The sequence below is a fragment of the Colobus angolensis genome, unplaced genomic scaffold (genome assembly GCF_000951035.1).
Source record: "Colobus angolensis palliatus isolate OR3802 unplaced genomic scaffold, Cang.pa_1.0 Scaffold425, whole genome shotgun sequence".
NCBI lineage: Eukaryota > Metazoa > Chordata > Mammalia > Primates > Cercopithecidae > Colobus > Colobus angolensis.
In genome coordinates, this window is record NW_012117655.1 from 961884 (window position 1) to 985518 (window position 23635).

Genomic DNA, 23635 nt, shown 5'->3' on the forward strand with positions numbered 1-23635 from the left:
TATAAATAATCATAGGCATTTAAAAAGGAGAAATATCATTAGGTTACATTAAATGTAATCAAAGCAAGGAAAACAACTGTTGAGTATTTGTTGATATCTAGCCCTGTATTGGATCCTCTTCTCATAGTAACTCTGGAGTCTTTCTGTCCTAATTTTCATTCCTTGCTTCTCCTTTTCTGGTGTTTAGGGTTGTTCTAATCTTCTCTTGTTTCTGCCTGGGCTACCTCTTTCCAATTGCATATCTGCCTTACTTATAAATATAAAAGCTGTGATACAACTTCATTGTAATTTTATTTAGTTATTGTGTGATAGGAATTTAATAGGAGAAGGAAGTTTTCAATTATTATTTGATTTATTATTAAAATCATACTGTAAAATATTTGACTATAAAATAACTCAAAATTACATACTTTTTTTTTTCTTTAATCTTCCAGGAATCCCCTTCTGGTCGAAGGAAAGCTCTTGCTACTAGCAGCATCAATATGAAACAGTATGCAAGCCCTATGCCAACTCAGACTGATGTCAAGTTAAAATTCAAGCCATTATCTAAAAAAGTTGTATCTGCCACTCTTCAGTTTTCATTATCTTGCATCTTCCTGAGGGAAGGAAAAGCCACGTAAGTTTCTTTTGTCAAATAAGCTGCCTTACATTGTGTTTCAGTACACCATAGCTTTTGACTCAGTAGACGGGCAACAGTTGAACATCTTACAGCATACCAATCATTTTTGCCATTCTTTGTTTCAGAGGCTGAGTTAAGGGAACTCCTTGTTACTTATAAGTAGTCTCTTTTGACTCCAGAGAATGTACAGTAATATAAAAGTGATCACAGCTGGTTTCAAAATTTAAATGGAATATTTTAGGATATTTTAAGTGTTTTATATTTCAGTGTCTTCAGTGTAGTAGTGTGTACTCTGAAGTACACACAGTTCAATGTGTAGAACTGTTTGATGCAATTGAGACATGAGAGGAACCCAAAACGAAAAGTTTAGGATAAAAGGGATGAAATAATTAAGGGAACTGTTGCCAAATCATATTCCTTGGCTCAACCTTCCAAAAATTATGTAGGAAGGTACAGTTAGAAAATGATGGTAATCATTTTCTTTTCAAAAATCACTTTTTAAGTGTGGAGTCAGCATTGCACAAAGATTTCTAGATTCAGTTCTAGTCTCTTTAACGAGTAAAACTTTAATGTGACAAAATGAGGTGAACATACCTACAAAAGGGGGAAAAAAGTAAGATTCACCGTGGTTATTGCATACAATCAAGTCAGGGGTAAGTGAATGTTACCGGTGTTGTGCAAGGGTTCGTACCTGAGTGGAGTGGAAGATGAAGAAACAGGAGAAATGGAAATTCTATACCTAGACTTAAAAGGTGAGAGGAAAGAGATAGCTGTGAACATTTTATCTAATCTGAATCACAGTTCTGAATGTATTTGACCTATTGGAATGTGGTTACTATAACTGGCCATGTTTACATGACTGATTAGACTGGATTCTGTGCGTCAGTCAAATGAGATGTTTGACACTCATCTACATGTCAACACATGACTTGTTAGATAACAGTAAGCCTCCTCACTGGAAAGTTGGATTCTAAGCCAGTGTAGTAGGGAGACAGTGCAGAATGGAAGCATCTTAGTCTTTCGTCTCAGGACCTTAAATTATAGACTTAAATACTGAGTAATTAAAAATAAAATTCTTACCCTGAAGTTTAAGCCAAAATAAAAGGAAAGGAAACACAGGAAGAAGAGAAACAAATTCAGAGAAGATCTTTTGAGGGTGGACTTCCTTCCACTGGGCAAAAGCTGTAAGTGAATCAGCACCATTCACGGGAATCTGGGTGAGAAGAAATTCAGCCAAACCAAATGTCTCAATTTGAATTGAAAAGGAATTCTTTCCGGACACCCTAAACTCCCTCTCTACCTCTTCCTTCTTTGCCTTGTTACCTTCCCCAAAGAAAAATATTCAGGGTTAAAATATGAGGAAATTAAAGTGGTATGAAATTAAGCAAATTAACTTTTTTTTTTTTTTTTTGAGACAGAATCTCACTCTGTCACCCAGGCTGGAGTGCAGTGGCACGATCTCGGCTCACTGCAACCTCTACCTCCCGGGTTCAAGCGATTCTCCTGCCTCAGCCTACTGAGTAGCTGGGATTACAGGTGTGCACCACCACACCTGGCTAATTTTTTATATTTTTGGTAGAGGCGGGGTTTCACCATGTTGGCCAGGCTGGTCTTGAACTCTTGACCTTAAGTGATCCGCCCACCTTGGCCTCCCAAAGTGTTGGGATTACAGGTGTGAACCACTGCGCCCAGCCGGCAAGTTAACATTTTAAGAATGACATTTTGAAATTGTCTCCTGTTGATAAGAGAGCAATTTGTAAGACATTCACGTAAGGTAATACAACTTTTTGCTCGTGAAAACTTTGTGTCACTAAATTTATTTTTAAAAGGGGAAATGACTTTGTTAACTCTAAGGCTTATATGAGATAAGATGCAAAGAATTTTTTAAAACCAGTTTAGTCTATAAAGCCATACTATATTTAGAAGATAATGGCATATTAAGCATTACTTTACAAAGAAACAGTATCTTAATTTGACTTTCTGAATTTGGGGGAGGTGTAGCAAAGTAAAAATTAATTTGTAAATAATAGATATATATTTCATTCACTGTAGTTTATTTGAAATTTAAGGTGAAAATAGTACATGATGAAAATATAAATGATTTGACTTTTAGAATACTTAATATAAAGCTTATAAATTTGTACTTAAAATGCTTAAAACATTTTAAAAAGTTTATATTTATCGAATACATGGTATTTAACTTACAGTCAGCCAAGGTAATTTTTTTATCTTATAACTCTTAAAACTGTTTGACTATGTTTTTAAAGTGCTTTTCCTGCTGTAAGAGTTTCTTCACTTTTGGGAGGTTATAGCCCTGTTGGAAAAACAATGCACATTTAAACAAGATTTAAGTGTGATTTACAGGGGTTTACCACTTTGTTTCCCTGCTACCCACAAACTCAAAAGCCTACATGGACTTCAGATTTAAAATCTTGTTCTAATTCCTTTGGGAAGTTTGAATACTTTAAACTCTAGATCTTATCTGATTTGCAAACTGTCTCGCTGTTTTTTGAAACAAGTTTTTGTTTCTAGACTTAATGCTCAGGAAACCGTACTTTAATTCCTTGAAGAAAATTTTAGTCAAGGCACAGTGGTTCACACCTGTAATCCCAACACTTTGGGAGCCTGAGGTGGGAGAATCACTTGAGCCCAGGAGTTTGAGACCAGCCTGAACCACAATGGCAAGACCCCCACTCTACAAAAATTTTAAAAATTAGCTGGGCATGGTGCTCCACACCTGGGGTCCCAGCTACTCAGGAGGCTAAGGTGGGATGATTGCTTGAGTCCAGGAGGATGCAGTGAGCCATGTTCTTACCGCTGCACTCCAGCCAGCCTGGCTTATAGAGTGAGACCCTGTCTGGAAAAAAAAGAAAAGAATATTTTAGTCTTCCATGTATATCTACAGCACAGAATTGAACTAATTCCTAACCAGTTAATTTTTTTATTATTATTTTATTTCAATCATTACAGGGAAACAGGTGGTGTTTGGTTGCATAGGAAAGTTCTTTAGTGATGATTTCTGAGATATTGGTGCACCCATCTCTTGAGCAGTGTACGCGGTACTCAATATGTAGTCTTTTATCCCTCACACCCCTCCCACTCTTCCCCGCAAGTCTCCAAAGTCCATTATATTATTATTATGCTTTTGCATCCTCGTAGCTTAGCTGCTACTTAAATGTGAGAACATATGATGTTTGGTTTTTCATTCCTGAGTTACTTCACTTAGAATAATGGTCTCCAATTCCATCCAGGTTGCTGCAAATGCCATTATTTTGTTCCTTTTTAAGGCTGAGTAGTATTCCATGTTGTGTGTGTGTGTGTGTGTGTGTGTGTGTGTGTATAGTAGTAGTCCATGCTGTGTGTGTGTATATATATATACACACACACACACACCACATTTTCTTTATACACTCGTTGGTCAATGGGCTTTTAGGCTGGTTCCATATTTTTGCAATTGCAAATTATGCCACTATAAACATTGCATGTGCAGGTATCTTTTTTCTGTAATAACTTATTTTTTTCTGGTTAGATACCCTGCAGTGGGATTGCTGGATCAGACAGTAGTTCTACTTTTAATTCTTTAAGGAATCTCCATACTGTTTTTCATAGTGGTTGTACCAGTTTACATTCTTACCAGCAGTGTAAAACTGTTCTCTTTTCATCACATCCATACCAACATCTATTTTTTTTTATTCTTAAATTATGGCCACTATTGCAGGAGTGATGTGATATCTCACTGTGGTTTTGATTTGCATTTCCCTGATGATTAGTGATGTTGAGCGTTTTTTCATGTTTGTTGGTCATTTGTATATCTTCTTTTCTTTTTCTTTTTTTTTTTTTTTTTTTTTTTTTTAGACAGAGTCTCACTCTGTCACCCAGGCTGGAGTGCAGTAGCGCATTCTTGGCTCACTGCAGCTTCTGCCTCCTGGGTTCAAGTGATTCTCCTGCCTTAGCCTCCTAAGTAGCTTGGATTACAGGCACATGCTGCCATGTCCAGCTAATTTTTGTTTTTTTAGTAGAGACGATATTTCACCATGTTGGTCAGTCTGGTGATGAACTCCTGACCTTGTGAGCGCCCGCCTCGGCCTCCCAAAGTGCTGGGATTACAGGCATGAGCCACCGCACCCGGCCCATATATCTTCTTATAAGAATTGTCTATTCATGTCCTTAGCCCACTTTTTGATGGGATTATTTCATTTTTTTCTTGCTGATTTGTTTGACTTCCTTGTAGATTTTGGATATTAGTCCTTTGTTGGATGCATAGTTTGTGAATATTTTCTCCTACTCTGTGAGTTGTCTGTTTATTCTGCTGATGATTTCTTTTGCTGTGCAGAAGCTTTTTAGTTTAATAAGGTCCCATCTATTTGTTTTTGTTGCATTTGCTTTGGGGTTCTTGGTCATGAACTCTTTGCTTAAGTCAATACCTAGAAGAATTTTTCCAGTGTTATCTTCTAGAATATTTATGGTTTCAGGTTTAAATTTAAGTCTTTGATCTAACCAGTTAATTTTTAATCTTATTAGCTCTTTACTAATTAAGCATGCCATTTAAAAATTAATGAATATGAGTATTTAGATTTTTCAATATTCTTGTACAACTGATAAGACTTATTGACATACTTTATAGAAAGAAGGAATTTATTATTTTCTTAAGAACCATCATTTTTCTAACTGTCATTTAATACAATGTGTTATATTTTGAATCACTGATGTAGAGACGAAGACATGCAAAGTTTGGCTAGTTTGATGAGTATGAAGCAGGCCGACATTGGCAATTTAGATGACTTTGAAGAAGATAATGAAGACGATGATGAGAACAGAGTGAACCAAGAAGAAAAGGCAGCTAAAATTACAGGTTGGTTTTATTAGCATTAAACTAAAAGTCTGTCTTTTGTTGCAGAGTTCAAAAACTCATTCTCATTTCCCAGGAAAAAACAATTCTACTTATTAGGGCTTTTTTTTTTTTTTTTCTTTAAGCTTTTCTGCAATAAAATATACCATATAGTTCTCTGAAAACTTCCTATGCTGTTTATAATAGATTTTAGCAGTTTGAGATCAAGTACAAGGATGGTCAAAATAACAAAAAACAATATTGAATTATAGTACAAAGCAACCTAAATCTGGTCATACTTATTTTGTCAATGTGTGGATGAAACCTGTGTAAGTAAAGATCAGCCTGTAAAGGATAATAGGACACAATAAGGAGATGGATTAGCCAGCTTCTCCTATTTCATATTCATTTATTTACTTGAATTATGTGGACATTCTGTTTTTGAATTTGTATATCTTATGTATTCTGGTATTGAAGCTTCTATGCAGGTATTCCTTCAAGCTGGTTTGATCAAGCTAGGAAGATGTTAAGTGGTTAGAACTTTTTATTAATTGGTCAATAAATATTTATTGACAATTTGGCTATCACACTTAAGAAATTGATGTTATACTTCTATTACTGCAGTGAAAATTAAGCACAATTTACATATTCTTTTAGTTAATTAATTGCTCTAAATTTCTGAATTGATGTCCCTTCACTTTTGTCATCTGTTTACCTCTTGGTGATTTTTTCAAATTCATTTGGGCACTTTGTCACTCATCTTTTGGTTCTGCCTCAGCTCCTGCTATCATGTGGGGGATTTCCATTTACCCCATGGATCACTCATTTAACTACTCAGCTAAAAAGTTCTGTAACTTTCTTAACTCTGATGACCTTCACTTCCATTCCACAACAAGAAATCTATCATAAGGAACTGCTCAGACTTGTGTGCAAAATTAGATGTTTTTTCATGTGTAAATTTTAATTGTTTTCTAATTTGTGATTGCAGTTTTGATTTATTATTGGGCCCAACCATGTTTTGGAGAGTGTGTTTCACCATGTGCTTTATTTGTTTCTAGTTTGTTTGCTTATTCATTCAAATAAAATTCAAAAGTCTCTTGAATCTCAAATGTTTTAAGAATTGTATTGAGGTTTTTTTATTTGTAGTCTAGATATATGATTTATACATTTTCTTTTCTTTCCTTTTTTTTTTTTTTGGAGGTGGAGTCTTGCTCTGTCGCCCAGGCAGGAGTGCAGTGGCACGATCTCGGCTCACCGCAAGCTCCACCTCCCAGGTTCACGCCATTCTCCTGCCTCAGCCTCCCGAGTAGCTGGGACTACAGGCGCCCGCCACCACACCCAGCTAATGTTTTTGTATTTTTAGTAGAGACGAGATTTCACCATGTTAGGGTGGTCTGGATCTCCTGACCTTGTGATCCGCCCATCTCGGCCTCCCAAAGTGCTGGGATTACAGGCTTGAGCCACCGTGCCCGGTTACGTTTTCTATAAATATATTTTTACATGTATATTCTATTTGTTGCATTTATCATTAGAATCAACTTCTCATTACAGGTATAGCTTGTTTTACTGAACTTTGCTTTATTGCACCTCACAGATTTTTTTTTTTTTTTTTAACAAATTGAAGATTTTTGGCAACCCTGCATTGAGCAAGTCTATCAGCTTAGTCTATCAGTCTTACCAGCAGCATGTGCTCACTTTGTTTCTCTGTGTCTCTGTGTCAGTTTGGTAACTTTTGCAATATTTCACAGTTTGTCATTATTGTTATATCTGTTATGGTGATCTGTGACCAATGATCTTTGATGTTACTATTGTTCTTATTTTGAGATGCCATGAATTGCACCCATATAATACAGCAAACTTAATCAAGTGTGTTCTGACTGCTCCACCAACTAGCTGTTCCCTGTCTCTGTTCCTCTCCTTGGGCCTCCTCATTCCCTGAGACATAACAATGTTGAAATTAGGCTAGTTAATAACCCTGCAATGCCTGTGGGTGTTTAAGTGAAAGGAAGAGTTGCATGTCTTTCCCTTTGAATAAAAAGCTAGAAATGATTAAGCTTTGTGAGGAAGGCGTGTCTAGACCAAAGATAGGCCGAATGCAAAGGCCTCTTGTGCTAAACAGTTAAACAAATTGTGAATGCAAAGAAAAAGTTCTGGAAGGAAATTAAAAGTTCTACTCCAGTGAACACATGAAAGATTTAAAAAATGTATAAAGCCTTATTGCTGATACAGAGAAAGCTTTAATGGTCTCGATAGAATATCAAACCAGCCATAGCTTTCCCTTAAGCCAAAGCCTAATCCAGAGCAAGGCCCTAACTCTGTTCAGTTCTGTGAAGGCTAAGAAAGGCGAGGAAGCTGCAGAAGAAAAGTTTGAAGCTAGCAGAGGTTGGTTCATGTGGTTTAAGGAAAGAACTCATGTCCATAACATGGAAGTGCAAAGTAAAGCAGTAAATGCTGATATAGAAACTGCAGCAGGTTATCCAGAAGATCTAACCAAGATCATTGATGAAGCTGGCTACATAAAAACACAGATTTTACGTATAGACAATACAGCCTTCTGTTGGAAGAAGATGCCATCTAGGAATTTCATAGCTAGAAGGGCAAAGTCAACACCTGGCTTCAGAGCCTCAAAGCTTCAAATGGCAAGTTGACTCTCTTGTTAGCACATCTTTTTATAGCATGGTTTACTGAATATTTTAAGTCCATTGTTGAGATCTGCTGTACAGAAAAAAGATGCTTTCCAAAATATTGCTACTCATTCCTTTTTAGCATGCTCCCTAAAAAGGCAACACCACTGCTCATTGACAGCGTACCTGGTTGCCCAAGAGCTGTGGTGGAGATGTACAAGGAGATTCGTGTTGTTTCTGCAGCACATAGTTCAAGGAGTAATTTTGGCTTTCAAGTCTTATTATTTAAGAAATACATTTTGTAAGGTGTAGCTGTCATAGGTAGTGATTCCTCTGATGATCTAGGCCAAGTAAATTGAAAACTTCTTGGAAAGGACTCACAGTTCTAGATGCCATTAAGAATTTTGTGATTCATGGGAGGAGATCAAAATATCAACATCAACAGGAGTTTGGAAGATGGAAGAGGCTGATTACGATCCTCGTGGCAGACTTTGAGGGTTTCAAGACTTCAGTGGAAGAAGTAATTCAGTTGTGGTGGAAAAATAGCAAGAGGACCAGCATTAGAGGTGGAGCCTAAGGATATAACTGAATTGCTGCAATCTCATGATAAAACTTGAAAGGATGAGGAGTTGCTTCTCTGGATGAACAAAGAAAGTAGCTTCTTGACATGGAACCTACTTCTGGTGAAGGTGCTGGGAATGTTGTTGAAATGACAACAAAGGATTTAGAATATCACATCAACTTTGATAAAGTAGTGGCAGTGTTTGAGAGGATTTATTTCAATTTAGAAAGAAGCTCTACTATGGGTAAAATGTCAAACAGCATTGCACGCTACAGAGAAATTTTTAATGAAAGGAGGATTCAATTGATGCAGCAAACTTCATTGCTGTCTTATTTTAAGAAATGGCAACAAGTATTTTAAGGAATTACCCAACCTTCAGCAACCACCACCCTGATTAATCAGTAGCCGTCAATATCAAGGTGGACCCACCAACACCAAAAAGATTATTAACATAAGGTATATATGTTGTTGTTAGGCATAATGCTATTGCACATTTAATAGACTATAGTATAAACATAACTTTTATATGCATTGGGAAACCAAAAAGTTTTTGTGACTTGCTTTATTGCAATATTCGCTTTATTGTAGTGATCTGAAACCAGACTAGCAATATGTCTGAGATTGTACCTGTACAGTTGAGGCTGAAACAGCATGGATTGAACTGCATGGGTCCACCTATACATGATGTTTATTCAACCAAACACATGGAAAATGTGGTATTCACAGTGTACAAAACCTACATACATATGGAGGGCCCACTTTTCATATATGTGGGTTCTGAAGGGCCTGCTTTGGGACTTGATGTATGGATTTTGGTATAGACAGGGTTCCTGGAAGCAATCCTCCATCTATACCAAGGAACGACTGTATATATATCTTTTTTTATAGTTTATTTTTTAAAGACAGAAAACTTCACTGCCAAATTATTTGTTCTATAAAAGTTTATTATCTTAAAGCCTCATAATTTGTATCGGTTTGCCCCATTTAATGCCTCTTGCCTTGAAATTTTGCCTGTTGATATTTGTAAACAATGGTTTTTTTAGATTTTTATTTTCTTGGCATATTTGTCACTTGATTTTTAACCTATCTGTGTTATTTTAAGTGTTTCTTTTATATACAGCATTTGGTTGATTTAACTTTGTAGGCTTTGCCCTTCAATATTATATTTCTTGATAACTGATATACTTATGTGTATTTGTATTACTTTATTTATACTTTTATTTTGGGGCCTTTTCTTATTTTTTCCACCTATCTGTTACATGTTGCTTTTCTTCGATTTTCTGTTTTTAAACATTTTTCATAGAGTAACTTAGAAGGTATATAACCTATTTTCATTTTAGGCTAGTATTCTCTCTAATAAATAAATAAACCAGACAGAAAAATGAGTAAACTTTTATTTCTCTACTTACATTAAAAATAAAGCAAAATTTATTGACTCTCTTCTTGTAGAATGAGAGATGCAGTCTGATTCTCTTCTTAACTTTATTTAAACCCTTCCCTCCAACCCCTGTTGGCTTTTATGTTTATTTCAATAACACTTTGCTAATTCTTTTCAATAGTATATACTGACATTTGCATTGTATTTTATGATGATGTCAGCAACAATTTTTTAAATGTGATATCTTTCTCATCTTTGCGTTTTGGTCTCTTCTCTTCTGGTCCCTTCTCTTCTCTTCTTTTGTCTTTCTTTCTTTTTCTTTCCTTTCTTTCTTGTTTTGGTTATTTGGCTATCTGGAGTATTTCCAGAAGGATAAGTGGGTGTCTTTCCCCTAGTACTACCAGTCACCTTCTAACTTATCTTAGTTTGCTTGGGCTGCTGTAACAAAATACCTTAGGTTGGGTAATTTGTAATCAACAGAAATTTATTGCACACAGTTTTGGAAGATGGGAAATCCAAGATGAAGGAGCCTGCAGATTTGTTATCTTGTGAGAGTCTGTTCCATATAGATGGTGCCCTGTATGTGCCTTCATGTGAAGGAACAGCAAAGAAAAGGACAAGGGACAAACTTGCTCCCTCAAAGCCTTTTTTTTTGAGACAAAGTCTCACTTTGTTGCCCAGGCTGGAGTGCAGTGGCACAGTCTCAGCTCACTGTAACTTCTACCTCCCAGGTTCAAGGGATTCTCCTGCCTCAGCCTCCCGAGTAGCTGGGATCACAGGTGTGTGCTACTACACTCAGCTAATTTTTGTATGTTTAATTGAGATGGGGTTTAACCATGTTGGCCACGCTGGTCTTGAACTCCTGACCTCAGGTAATCCACCTGCCTTGACCTCCCAAAGTGCTGGGATTATAGGCGTGAGCCACTGCGCCCGGTCCTCAAAGCCTTTTATAACGGCAATAGTATTATCCATGAGAGCAGAGCCTGCATGAACTAATGACCTCTCTGTAAGCTCCACCTCCTAATACCTTCACTTCAGGTATTAAATTCCAACATAGGAATTTTTGGGGGACATCAGCATTCAGACCATAACATACCTATCCTTCAAAATTTAATTCACTTGTCACGTACTCTGAGAAGCCTTTGATGCCCCCTTCCTATTAAGCTTGACCATTCCATCCTTTATGCTACTACCATATACAAATGTAGGCATTTTCCTATAGACTGAGTTTTTACAATTCCAGTGGGATATTAATTGGATCTTTTTAGTTAGAGAATATGGTTTGTTATTTGTAGATGGCTTTTGATTAAAACTAAATCTCAATTAGACATGGGTACAATTAAGTAGGAATTTTTTAAACCACACATTTGCAGTTGTTTGGAGCAGTCCTGTGCTATTTTGATCACAGCCATGGGAGAAAAAATGATAATATGTTACAATTTCTACACTACTATTGAAAGGAAGAGTAAGAGAACAGTAGTATTTTGAGGAAAATATAGATTCAATGATTCAATAATTATTAGATTTCATAGCTAAACCTTTGTTGATTAAACATACGCTATTCCTTATTTTCTAAAATTCCTGCAAGAGCAGTAATTTTCTGTTAGACAGTTTAAAATTCTCTGAACCTAATTGAAGAAATTGTTTTGAGGCAACTTTGGATGCCTGTGTTTTTGTGTTATTTACATTTTTTATATTTTATGAAATTCTCTGAAAGTAGAAACTGTGTTGTAATCATTTTTTCATCTCTAGGTTCCAGCACATTATCTGGAACATGTTAGGAATTAAATAAATGTTAACTGAAAGGCCATAGTGAATGAATGAAACTTCATTCCCTCTGGCTTATCTTATTCCATTTGACATTTAATCACATACTACGTTGTACAGGGTAGAGTGGTTCCATTTTGTAGAAGGAATATGTTCTGGAGGGCACACATAATTCAAAGCTCCCTAATTCAAAACTAATTTTCTAAAAAGAATGAATGCAAATTGTGTGTGTTGAAGAAGAAGGGGCGGGTGGGGCAGTGGGTGCCTAGATGTAGGTTCTAAGTCCTAACAAATTCACAAGCATTGTAGCATATTTTTTATTTGATATTACAGTTTTTTTCTTGTCATTTTCTATTATGTTTGCAGAGTATGGTAACCTAAATTAATACCACAGCATATTATGGCAGTTGTTTGACTTCTGTAGTTGCATTTTTTTAACACATGTAAATCCCATTCCAAAGTTACTAACTTTCAGGGATATTTTTTTTAGCAACAGCATGATGACTTTAAAAGTATTTGAGTGAAGTAGTTTTAGCATAATAAAAAGTTTATTGAAATTTAACAGCATTAATGTTAAAATAATAGCTCAAGAAAACAAAATGGACATATTTTATAAATATGGTTACAAATAAAGTATGGTAAGTATTTTTATTTACCAGCAAAAGTGGCAGTAGCTTAAACATAGTTTATATTAACTCTTCCTTCCAAGTTTGAAATTGTTATTGACACAATTTTTATGGAGGAAGGAATTATTATTTTAAATTGTTCCTGTTAATTATATCTTAATATTGCAATATAAATGCATAAAGTGCAATTGTATTATATCACTAAAATTATATTGAATGTATTATTTCTCCAACAAAGCTCAAAATTTCTTGAGGGAACAGACTGTTAACAATTGTGTACCTCTTAGATTGATACCTCACGGTTATTCATATAGTGAGTAATTTCTTATGGAAAGTTGCTGTTAAATCAGCAGTATTTGACAAAACATATCCTCCAAAATTACAGTCTTTGCTGGCAGATGAACGTAAATCCATGGTATCTGTACTTGCACTGATCAAAACTCCCTACACTATCCTGAGACAGACTCCCCTGCTAAATAGATACATATTTGGGACTAGCTCTCAGGCAGGAACCATTTATTGATGCTGTTTCTATAGATACATTTTACTGAGGTGTAGCACCAGTGAATAGGCAGGAGAATTTTGAATTACAGTTGGAAAAAATCACTGAAATGTAGCAGGAGTGATAGACCTTGGAGTTGCAGAAAAAATGCCTTTTAATAGAAAGTTTGCTGCAGCTGGTAGTAGAAATTATTAAACCATTTGGTTTCAGAACAATAAATGCCTCCATCTTTATGGCAGTCACACAATGCTTGAAGCACTATTTGGCAATATGATCATCTTTGGAACTCATGTTGAATTTCTGAATATACACCAACAGGAAGAAAAATAAAGACCCCTGTATTTATAAAGACAAGGCCCTGTTGAATACGTCACAGAAAATCAAGTTCAACTGAAGCAGTTTACTTGAAGCATTGTTAAGAGAACTCAGACATTATGAGGCTCCTGAAAGACCCCTGATATTCTTAAAGTTTGTTGTGTTGCAAAGATCACCATGGAGTAGTCTACCTAAAATCAGCCGGACATTCAGATTCATTCACATGACCTACATAGGCCAAACAGTATTAGATTCACTTAAAAGGATATTGGATAGGAAACACAGTATGCCAGCAGGGTATTCCTTTTTCACCAGAGTCTTCACAGCAGTCTGAATACTATTGTTTATCCCCTACCACCAAATGACAACTTGGGTACAAGATTCACATAGTTATGAGCAGGGATTGCCTTGCCTTAAAATTGCCATGCAGCACAAGAGCAGATATCTTTTTTTTTTTCCTTTTAAGACCCAAACTGGTCTGAGCAGATACCTTCGTACAAGTTTCATGGATATAGTTTCCAAGGTTCCTATAAGGGACATGCACATTTATAAGAGTCTCCACATTCAGAGAAGCTAAAACCTGTGGCCTTACACCAGCTATATAGTTCATTCAGAATCTTCCCATCCAGATGCAATTTGTCAATCAGGTTTAATTTTTACCATAAGCAATGTTGCCTGGTGTTTGTTAATCCTTTTCCCATAGTCGATAAAGTTAATTTGGGAGAAGGAAGAGAGAGTGACGTGTTGGCTACCTTCAGGGAACAAAATCTAACAGCACAGATGGTAGTAGGGGAGATACCAGTTACATATTGAGGAGCTAAAGTTGATGATGGTATGACTCAGCCCTCTGAGATTAAATTCTACTTACTACAGCTATGAGTGAAGATAGTAGGTATCCCACCTTTTATTAGAAGGTTCCTTAAAGTAAATATGGGACTCTGGTCAGAGAGTAGGAACATTCATTTGCTTCTGGTTTTTACCTGGCATCCACCCACCAGTACCTAGGCATCTCATGAACAAAATCATAGGATTGTTGTGGGCTCAATTGAAAAAAAAAAAATTAGCCAGGCTTGGTGGCATGCACCTGTAGTCCTAGCTACTTGGAGGTTGAGGTGAGAGGATTGCCTTAGCCAAAAAAAAATTTGTTTAAATAAAAATTAATTAAAATGGCCACCTATTTTGGAGGTCAGTTAAAAGGATGAGAATATCTGGAAAACTCCCTCTGTTATTTAGTCACTAAGGTTGGGAATAGGAGGAAAGCAGAGAAGTAGGGCAATTCTGATCCCTTGAGCCAATAAGTTTATAAGGTATCATAGCTATCTTATTTTTAAAAGAGTTTGAAACCCTCGGATGAGAGACTGAAGTCATCAGGTGTATATCTTTGCAGTCTTTAGAACTCAAATATGTCAACTCAGAGAATAGTAACAGTAGCAGAAAACACAGGCTACAAATTCAGCTTACTTTCTGTGTCACTCTTAAATACTAATGCTGCTTTATTTGTACTTATGACACTAAACATAATCTATCTTCCTCCACCCCTGAGTCTCTGGGGGAGTTCTGCTGATACTGAGAACCCATCTTGGCAGGGCTTGGATGGGAGTGAGGGCTCTAAAAAAGAAGTCAGAAGCCTTCAAATATTTAAGAGAGGAGCCAGGAGACGATTAATATGTAAAGTACCTAAATAAGTTCACTAAGGATTTATCCTAGGAATTCAAGGTTAGTTTAACCACATTAATAAAGGGAAAAAATTATATAATCATTTCAACAGATGCAGAAAGGAACATTTAACAAAATTCAACACCAAGTTTCTTAGCAAAGTTTCAATAGAAGATAATTTCTTTATTTTGATAAAGGACATTCGTGAAAAGCTACAGCTAAGGTTATACTTAATGGGGAAACATTGAACACTTTTCCCCTAAGATTGGAAACAAGGCAAGGATGTTTGCTCTTACCATTCAACATTATATTTGAAGTTCTAGCAAAGTCACAGGATATAAGATCAATATAGAAAAATCTGTATTTATTAATTACAGAATTTTGATTACAGATAAATGAAATTAGCAAAATTTCATTCACAGTAGAGGTAAATAAAAAAACAGACTAAGAAATAAATTTGGCATAAGATGCGAAAAACCTCTAACTAAAAAGTGTAATACATTACTGAAGATAATTAAAGAAGACCTGAATAAATGGAGAGAGAACCTGTGTTCATAGATTAGAAGATGCAATATTGTTAAGATATCATTTTTCCTCAAGTCAATCTATAAATCCAACTCAATGAAATCATGCTAGCAGGTGTTTTCTAAAAATAAAGAAATTGAAAAGTGATTCTAAAGTATATTTGGGGATACAAAGTAACCAAAAGAATCTTGAGAAAGAACTGAATTATAATACTAATACTACCTGACATGAAAATTTATAAATTTACTGTAAAGCTATAGTAATCAAGATAGTGTCAAATTGGCATAGGACAAATAGATCAACAGAACAAAACAAAGTCCTGAAATATACCCAAACTTGGTCAATTAATTTCAACAAAGTTGTCAGCATAATCCAGTGGGGGAAAAAGTCTTTTCAATAAATAATGCAGAACAACTGGTCAACCCCCACCTTTCCACATAAATTAATTCAATGTATTGATTATAATTAACACCAAACATTAATCCAAGATAGATCACAGACCTAAATACAAAACTGCAAAATGATGAAGCTTCTGAAAGAAAGCAAAACAAAAACCTAGAAACCAGTGTATTTGACTTCAGGGTAGGCAGAGGGTTTTTATAGATGACACAGAAAGCAATAACCAGGAAAGAAAAATTTGATAGATTAAACTTAATCAAAATTTAAAACTTACACTCATCAAAATAGATTATTTAAAAAGCTAGGCATAGTGGCACGCACCTGTAGTCCCAGCTACTCGGAGGCTGAGGTGGGAAGATAGCTTGAGCTCAGGAGTGCAAGTCCAGCCTGGGGAACATAGTGAGACCCTGTCTCTTAGGAAAAAAGAAGACCATTAAGAAAATGTATAAGCAAATCATAGATTAGAAGAAAATAGTCGCAAAGCATATATCTGTCACAGATCTTGTTTCCAGAACAGATTTTTATAAAAATGCCTTATAGCTAAATAATAAAAAGACATGCGACCTTATTTTGTTTTTAAATGGACAAAGATTTGGACATACGGTTCACAAAGAAAAATCTATCACTAGCCAAATGGCACATGAAAAATACATCACTTTTAATCAGGGAGATGCAAATTAAAATCACAGTAAGATACAACTCTATACCTACTAGAATGGTTAAAATTTAAGATTGGCAATACTAAATGTTTGCAAGGATGTGGACCAACAAACTCTCATCCATTGTTGGTAGAATGTATAATTGTACCATCACATAATGAGTTTCTTTTCTTTTCTTTTTTTTTTTTCTTGAGACAGTCTCACTCTCTCGCCCAGGCTGGAGTGCAATAGCATGATTTCAGCTCACTGCAACATCCACCTCCCAGGTTCAAGCGGTTCTCCTGCCTCAGCCTCTTGAGTAGCTGGGACTACAGGTGTACACCACGATGCCCAGTTAATTTTTTTTTTTTTTTTGTATTTTTATTAGAGATGGGGTTTCACCATGTTGGCCAGGCTGGCCTTGAACTCCTGACCTCAAATGATCCTCCTGCCTTGGCCTCCCAAAGTGCTGGGATTACAGTGTGAGCCACCATGCCCAGCATATAGCAAGTTTCTTGTAACACTAAACATATACCTACCCTCTGACCCAACGATTCCCTTCTTGGTATTTACCCCAAATAAATGAAAACATACATCTCTAAAAAGATTTACACAAAGAGATTCATAGCAATTTATTCGTAATAGTCCCAAACTGGAAATAGCTCAGGTGTACATCAACAGAAGAATGGCTAAACTGTAGTATGTTCATGAATGGAATACTAGTCAGCAACAAAAATGAGCTATTGATATGCCCTACAACATAGATGTACCTCAAAACCATTATGCTTAGTGAAAGAGGCTTTACATAAAAGATGTACTATATGATTTCACTTATGTGATGTGTTTAAAAAAGGCGAAACTAATCCTGTGTGAAAAATATTAAAATAGTGATAGCCTGTGGGACTGAGGATTGACTGAAAAGAGGCATGAGAGAGCGTTGGAAGATGTTGCAGATGTTATACAACTTGGGTCACATAGGTGTATATGTTTGTCAAAATTCATTAAATTGTACAGTCTAAGATTTGTGCCTTTATGTGTATGTGTAAGTAAAATACTGGAAAGTATCATGTAAAATTTATAGTAAATATGTTAAATTTGTAAGAAATGAATGATTTCTAACTTTCTGATTTATTGATCTACTATGTGGTATAGCTGGTCTCCTAACTGTGTCCTAATGAATTAATACCTCCCAATATTCATGCTCTTTATAATTTCCTGCTTTGCAGCTAGGCTGGCCTGATAAATCACTTTACCCGATAGAATAAAAGGGAAGTGACTATGTAACTTCCAAAACTAAGGTGGAAGATGACTTTTAGCTTCTGCTTGGTCCTCTCATAATGCATGCTCTAGGGAAAACCAGCTGTCATGTAAAAAGTTCATCTACTCTGAGACCTCATTGCTGAGAGGAACCCCAAACTAGCTACATGAACAGGCCACTTGGAGAGAGAGAGAGAGGCCAGGCCATCTGCCAATTGTTCTAGCCTTTTTAGCCAAAATCAAATTGAGAGTAAAGCCATTTTGGACATCCAGCCCTGTCAAGCTTTCAGATGACTTCAGCCCAGCTGCCATCTAACTACAATGAACTACCCAGCTAAGTCTAGTCAACCCACAGAACTTTGAGAGATAATAATTTGTTGTTTTAAGTCACCAAATTTTGAAACGGTGGCTTAAAATATAACATTTCTGTAGATGAACATTATAGATACATGCATACATGCATAGACATAGAGATAGATACATAAATAAATAAAACCGTATATCTATAATGTAAAAATAAAGGACATTTTATATCTTCCTGCCTTTATAAGATGATGCAAAGTATTATGACTCATTTGGTTCATTCATTCATTCATTTACAACATACATTAAGTACTAGCTATGGGCTTAAAATTGCTAGTTGTTAGAAATACAAGATGAACATGACATAGTAGCACAGCTGTTGAATTATATTTTTAATATATTAAGTTTGTGAGGGGACTATCTAGGGTCATTAGATTAAAAGTGCCCACTAGGTAGTTGGTAATTCAAGTCTGGCACTCAGTATGTATTTGAGAATTATCTTCATTTATGTGTTTGTAGTTAAGCCAAGAGAATAGATGAATTCTTTCAAAAAGAACAGATTTAGGAGAAAAATGAGTGGGACCTATGATGGGATCCTAGGCAGAGGGAAGAGTAATTATTATTAAAAGAGACTGAGACAGAACTGTCTGTCCAAGATAGGAGGAGAATCAGGAGATGCTGGTATCCTAAAAGAGGCAATCACATGTTTATGGGCTTAAGCCTGTGGAGAAAGTGACATCTTTTTTACTTGGATCTCTGCCAGAAAGTTGAAGTGTTACTATTTTAGACCATCTTAAAATAAGATATACCTGAATCTTGTTACAATTTAGAGAATAATGAGGATACTGCAAGATTTGCGTATATATTCTAGCTCTAGGAAGTTTTGCTATAGGCTTTCTTAAAAGGAAAAAGCCACCTACTCATCATGCCACCATCCCCATCCCCACCTTTTTTTGCTCAATGTGATAATCTCTGGTGGTCAATTTATATCTTCTTTTGCCTTCCTTACTGTAAGGAAGAATCTCAAATTACTTGACCCTTTGCTTCGATTGCCTGCCCCTGATTTAGTTTCTCTTCTTATTCTCACCAATGTGAAACAGGTCCATACTGATACAGTTAGAGGAAATATATGGGTTTATTGCTCAATTCGTATAGTAGTAGGGGAGAAATTTGCACTGAAGTATAACATTATTAGCATTTTCCAGATGTTTTCAATTTTGTATGAAACAAGACTTTATAAAGTAATAAAGTATTACATAAATATATTGAGTTGGGTAGTATTTTTGGTCAGCGTAGCATGTAACTAAAAAAACTTCTCATTAAAATAATTCCAGGAATAAATTTTTGTTATAAATTTTCTTTTAAGTTAACTTTTTCCGATTGTAAAAGTAAAACATTGTAGAAAATTGGAAGAAACAGAAAAGTACTTGTTTTAGAAAGAGAAATACATATATTTTAGGGTATTGACCCACACAGCAACTGCCAATTGAAGTATTTGCATGGGAAGTTTCACCAGCTGTCTAAAACTAATAGCCCGGTCTCAGTTGCTATCCACAGTCACCCAACACACAAACATAGCACTTATCCTGGATTTCTTTGCCTATCCTCTATGCCAAATTAATCATCAAATCTTCTTCATTTGTTCTTCAGTTAACAAGTATTTATTGAGTGCCTTCTCTCATGGAGTGGTGATGCTTTGTCTTGCTTTCTATCCTTTTTTCCCAAATGCTGCCACCACGTTGCTGCTGGAATGTGGTTTCTGAAATATGCTAGATTCCCATAACTCTCAGAATAAAGTTCAAATTCTTTAGTTTGATCACAACAACCTTCATGATAGGATACTTGCCAGCCCCATCTCATTCCATTTCCTATCGCTGGCATCTTAAACTCCAATTTGCAGTTCTTCAAGTATGTCATGTTCTCTTTGCCTCCCTTTGTCCTCATCCATATCCTCTTTTATTTTAATAGTCATAATGTCTGTTTGTCTTGTGTTAGCTCAAGTGTAGATAAAAATCCAGGAAGCCCTCCTAATCTCTTAAGTTATATATCTCTCTTTCAGTTAGTTTCCCATAGCCTACAGTGCTATCTCAATGATAATATTTATCATACAGTATATATTATTTTACTTGCCTGTCTGTCCCACTAAAATATGAAGCCATGAGAGCAGGTACTAGCACAGGCATATAATAGATACTTGATAAATGCTTATTAAATAGATAAGTGGTTTTTTTTGGACGTTGCTTTTTTATGATTTGTATTAACATTTATTTGCAAACCAAATAAAGGAAGCATTGGTATAGATAATCAAAATTACCTTTTCACTCTGTTAATGTAAATGAAAGTTGTAGAAGCAGAAGTTCTAGGAGTGAAGTAGGGATTTACTTAAGCTAAGGATAAATGGCGGAAACTACTAGGACAGTTTGTCATTAGTGAAGAGAATGTAAAGAAGAAATTACTTTGAATTAATTAACGATGAAATGGCCATAAGTGATTTTAGATGTCACCAAAAGCATGATGATGAGGAAGAAATACTCTAAGCATTCAGAAAAATAATTCAGTCATGTAATAGAGTCATCTTGATAGTATTTTTTAAAATGCCGACATTATACCTAAAACTCTGTGGAACAATATTAATGTTTTGAAGGGAAGAACTAACTCTAATACTTCCTCTATATTCCCTGCAGTGCTCATATATAAGATGTTTAATAAATGATTGATATTTTCTCTCATTGAGATTACTTTTAGGAACATAAGGTAATTAAAATGTTTTAGCTATATAAAGAAAACTACAAATATTTGAGCACTATATAAACATTTTTTGACCTATTAATTGCACATTTAGGAATATAGGACTAACAAGTAATACTAAGATATAAGATAAAATGTGGATAATAATACTTCTTTGGTTATTTATGAGAATTAACTGATCGTGGATGCAAAGCCTTTCCTACTACTTAATAATTAACTGCTATTATTATTTCTTTTTATATTTTATATTTTCAAAGTGATTCATATTTTATATTTTCAAAGTTATTCCTGTAGGGCAAATAAATAATACTAATATACATGATAAGATGTGAATAATAATTCTTTTTTGATTATTTATGAGAATTAACTGATAATGGATGCAAAGCCTCTCCCACTGCTTAGTAATTATTAGCTGCTGTTGTTAATATTTCTTTTTATATGTTCAGAGTTATTAATATTTTTACAGTTAAAAATAAATCGTGTACATTTTGAAAAATGCCCAACTAGTAAAGAATGAAAAAAAAAATCAGTCATGAGACTGGCAATCACTTAACATTGATCCTACACTCCATTATATTTTTCCTAAAAATTACAAAATTACAGTGACTGCTAGAGACAGGTAAATTATCTAATTTATGAATTAATTCTACCTCCTGATAAATTTGCTAGTACCTTGAGTCAGAGTACGATTTAAAACTACTGGCGAAACAAGGTGGAAGAAGAAACTTTGTAAGTCTGACTATTACACTCCTACTATTCAAATTGGGATAAAAAGTTCAACTGGCATTAATTGTGTTTGCTTTCTATTTTCTATGGTTTACTTTGACAATCTCAAGCAATTTTGGTTATGCAAAATATATTTTCTCATTTAGAAAAGGAAAGTTGATAAGCTTATCAACTTTTCATATATATTTTGCTGAAAGATCTGTAACATATGTCTGACAGCCTAGTATTTTCATACCTGCATTCCTTGGAGATGTTGTGAGTTTGCTTCCAGTCCACCACAATAAAACAAATATTTCAGTAAAGCAAGTCAGAGAAATTTTTTGGTTTCCCAGTGTATATAAAAGTTATGTTTATATTGTAGTCTGTTAAGTGTGCAATACCATTATGTCACAGCATCTTCACCAGGAGTAGATTCCATGTCAAGAAGCTGCTTTCTTTGTTCATCTAGAGAAGCAACTCCTCATCCATTCAGGTGTTATGAGATTGCAGCAAATCGGTTATATCTTTAGGCTCCACTTCTAATGCTGGTTCTCTTGCTATTTCTACCACATCCATGGTTACTTCCTCCACTGAAGTCTTGAATGCTTCAGAGTCAACCATGAGGATCAGAATCAGCCTCCTCCATCTTCCAAAGTCCTGTTGATGTTGATATTTTGACCTCCTCCCATGAATCACAAAATTCTTAATGGTATCTAGAGTGGTGAATCCTTTCCAAGAGGTTTTCAATTGACTGCCCAGATCATTGGAGGAATCACTACCTACGAGAGCTGTATCTTACAAAACGTATTTCTTAAATAATAAGACTTGAAAATCAAAATTACTCCTTGAACTGTGTGTTGCAGAAACAACATTAATCATCTGTACATCTCCATCACAGCTCTTGGGCAACCTGGTGCATTGTCAGTGAGTGGTGATGTTACTTTTTTAGGGAGCATGCTAAGAAGGAATGAGTAGTAATGTTTTGGAAGGCATCTTTTTTTCTGCACAGCAGGTCTCAACAATGGGCTTAAAATATTTAGTAAACCATGCTGTAAAAAGATAGGCTGCCATCCAGGCTCTGTTGTTGCATTTATACAGCACAGCAGAATAGATTTAGCATCATTTTTAAGGGCACTAGGATTTTCTGGAATGGTAAATGAGCATCGACTTCAACTTGAAGTCACATTCTTCAGTATTGACACAAGTTGAAGCTACATTAGCTTCAGACTTTTCTTCTGCAGCTTCCTCACCTCTCTCAGCCTTCATAGAATTGAATAGAGTTAAGGCCTTGCTCTGGATTAGGCTTTGGCTTAAGGGAAAGTTATGGCTGGTTTGATGTTCTATCAAGACCATTAAAACTTTCTCTGCATCAGCAATAAGGCATTATGCATTTTTTAAATCTTTCATGTGTTCACTGGGGTAGAACTTCTAATTTCTTTCAAGAACTTTTTCTTTGCATTCATAACTTGTCTGACTGTTTAGCACAAGAGGCCTAGCATTCAGACTATCTTTAGTTTAGACATGCCTTCCTCACAAAACTTAATCATTTCTAGCTTTTCGTTTAAAGGGAGATACATGCACCTCTTCCTTTCACTTAAACACTTAGTGGCCTTTGAAGGGTTTAACTGGCCTAGTTTCAATATTATTGTGTCTGAGAAAATAAGGAGGTCTGGGGAGTGGTAGATGGGGGAACAACCAAGTGGAGCAGTCAGAATGCACACATTATTGATGAAGTTCGCCGTCTTATGTGGGTGTGGTTCATTGCAACCCAAAACAGTTTTAGTAGTAACAGCAAAGATCACTCATCACAAATTGCCATGACAGATATAATGAAAAGATGTAGAATATGGTGATGATGGCACCGGCAGGCCGTCTGGAGTGGTGGCTGCCATCACGCCTGCTACAGCAGGAAGGCATGGCTGAGGCCACACGCTCCAAGCGGCTGGCAGGAACTGGGGATAAGCAGGAGCCCCACCCCTTCTGAGTTGGGGCTGGAGCTCCCTGGGTGCTACTAAATCTGCCCAAGCCACGCTGCAGATCCAGGTACCCCTCTGCTCTTGGACCCTGGAGCAGGCGGGAGCCCTGCCCTCCTGGGTGCAGCTGCAGCTGTCCAAGTTGCGGCTGTGGTCCTGGGCCTCCCGTTGCAGGGAGCAGGCAGGAGCCCCAACCCCCCTGGCACAGCT

At 35.9% G+C, this 23635-nt stretch overlaps 1 protein-coding gene across 2 annotated transcripts in view; it reads left to right on the plus strand.

Annotated features, from left to right (window-relative positions):
* Nucleotides 1-23635, plus strand: part of EHBP1 (EH domain binding protein 1) — a 317715-nt gene that overhangs the window by 115243 nt on the left and 178837 nt on the right. For both annotated transcript variants that reach the window (XM_011956827.1, XM_011956828.1), the window contains exons 6-7: nt 435-616; nt 5332-5471. In XM_011956827.1, coding sequence (XP_011812217.1) covers nt 435-616; nt 5332-5471 — 322 coding nt within the window. The remainder of the gene's footprint in view (nt 1-434; nt 617-5331; nt 5472-23635) is intronic.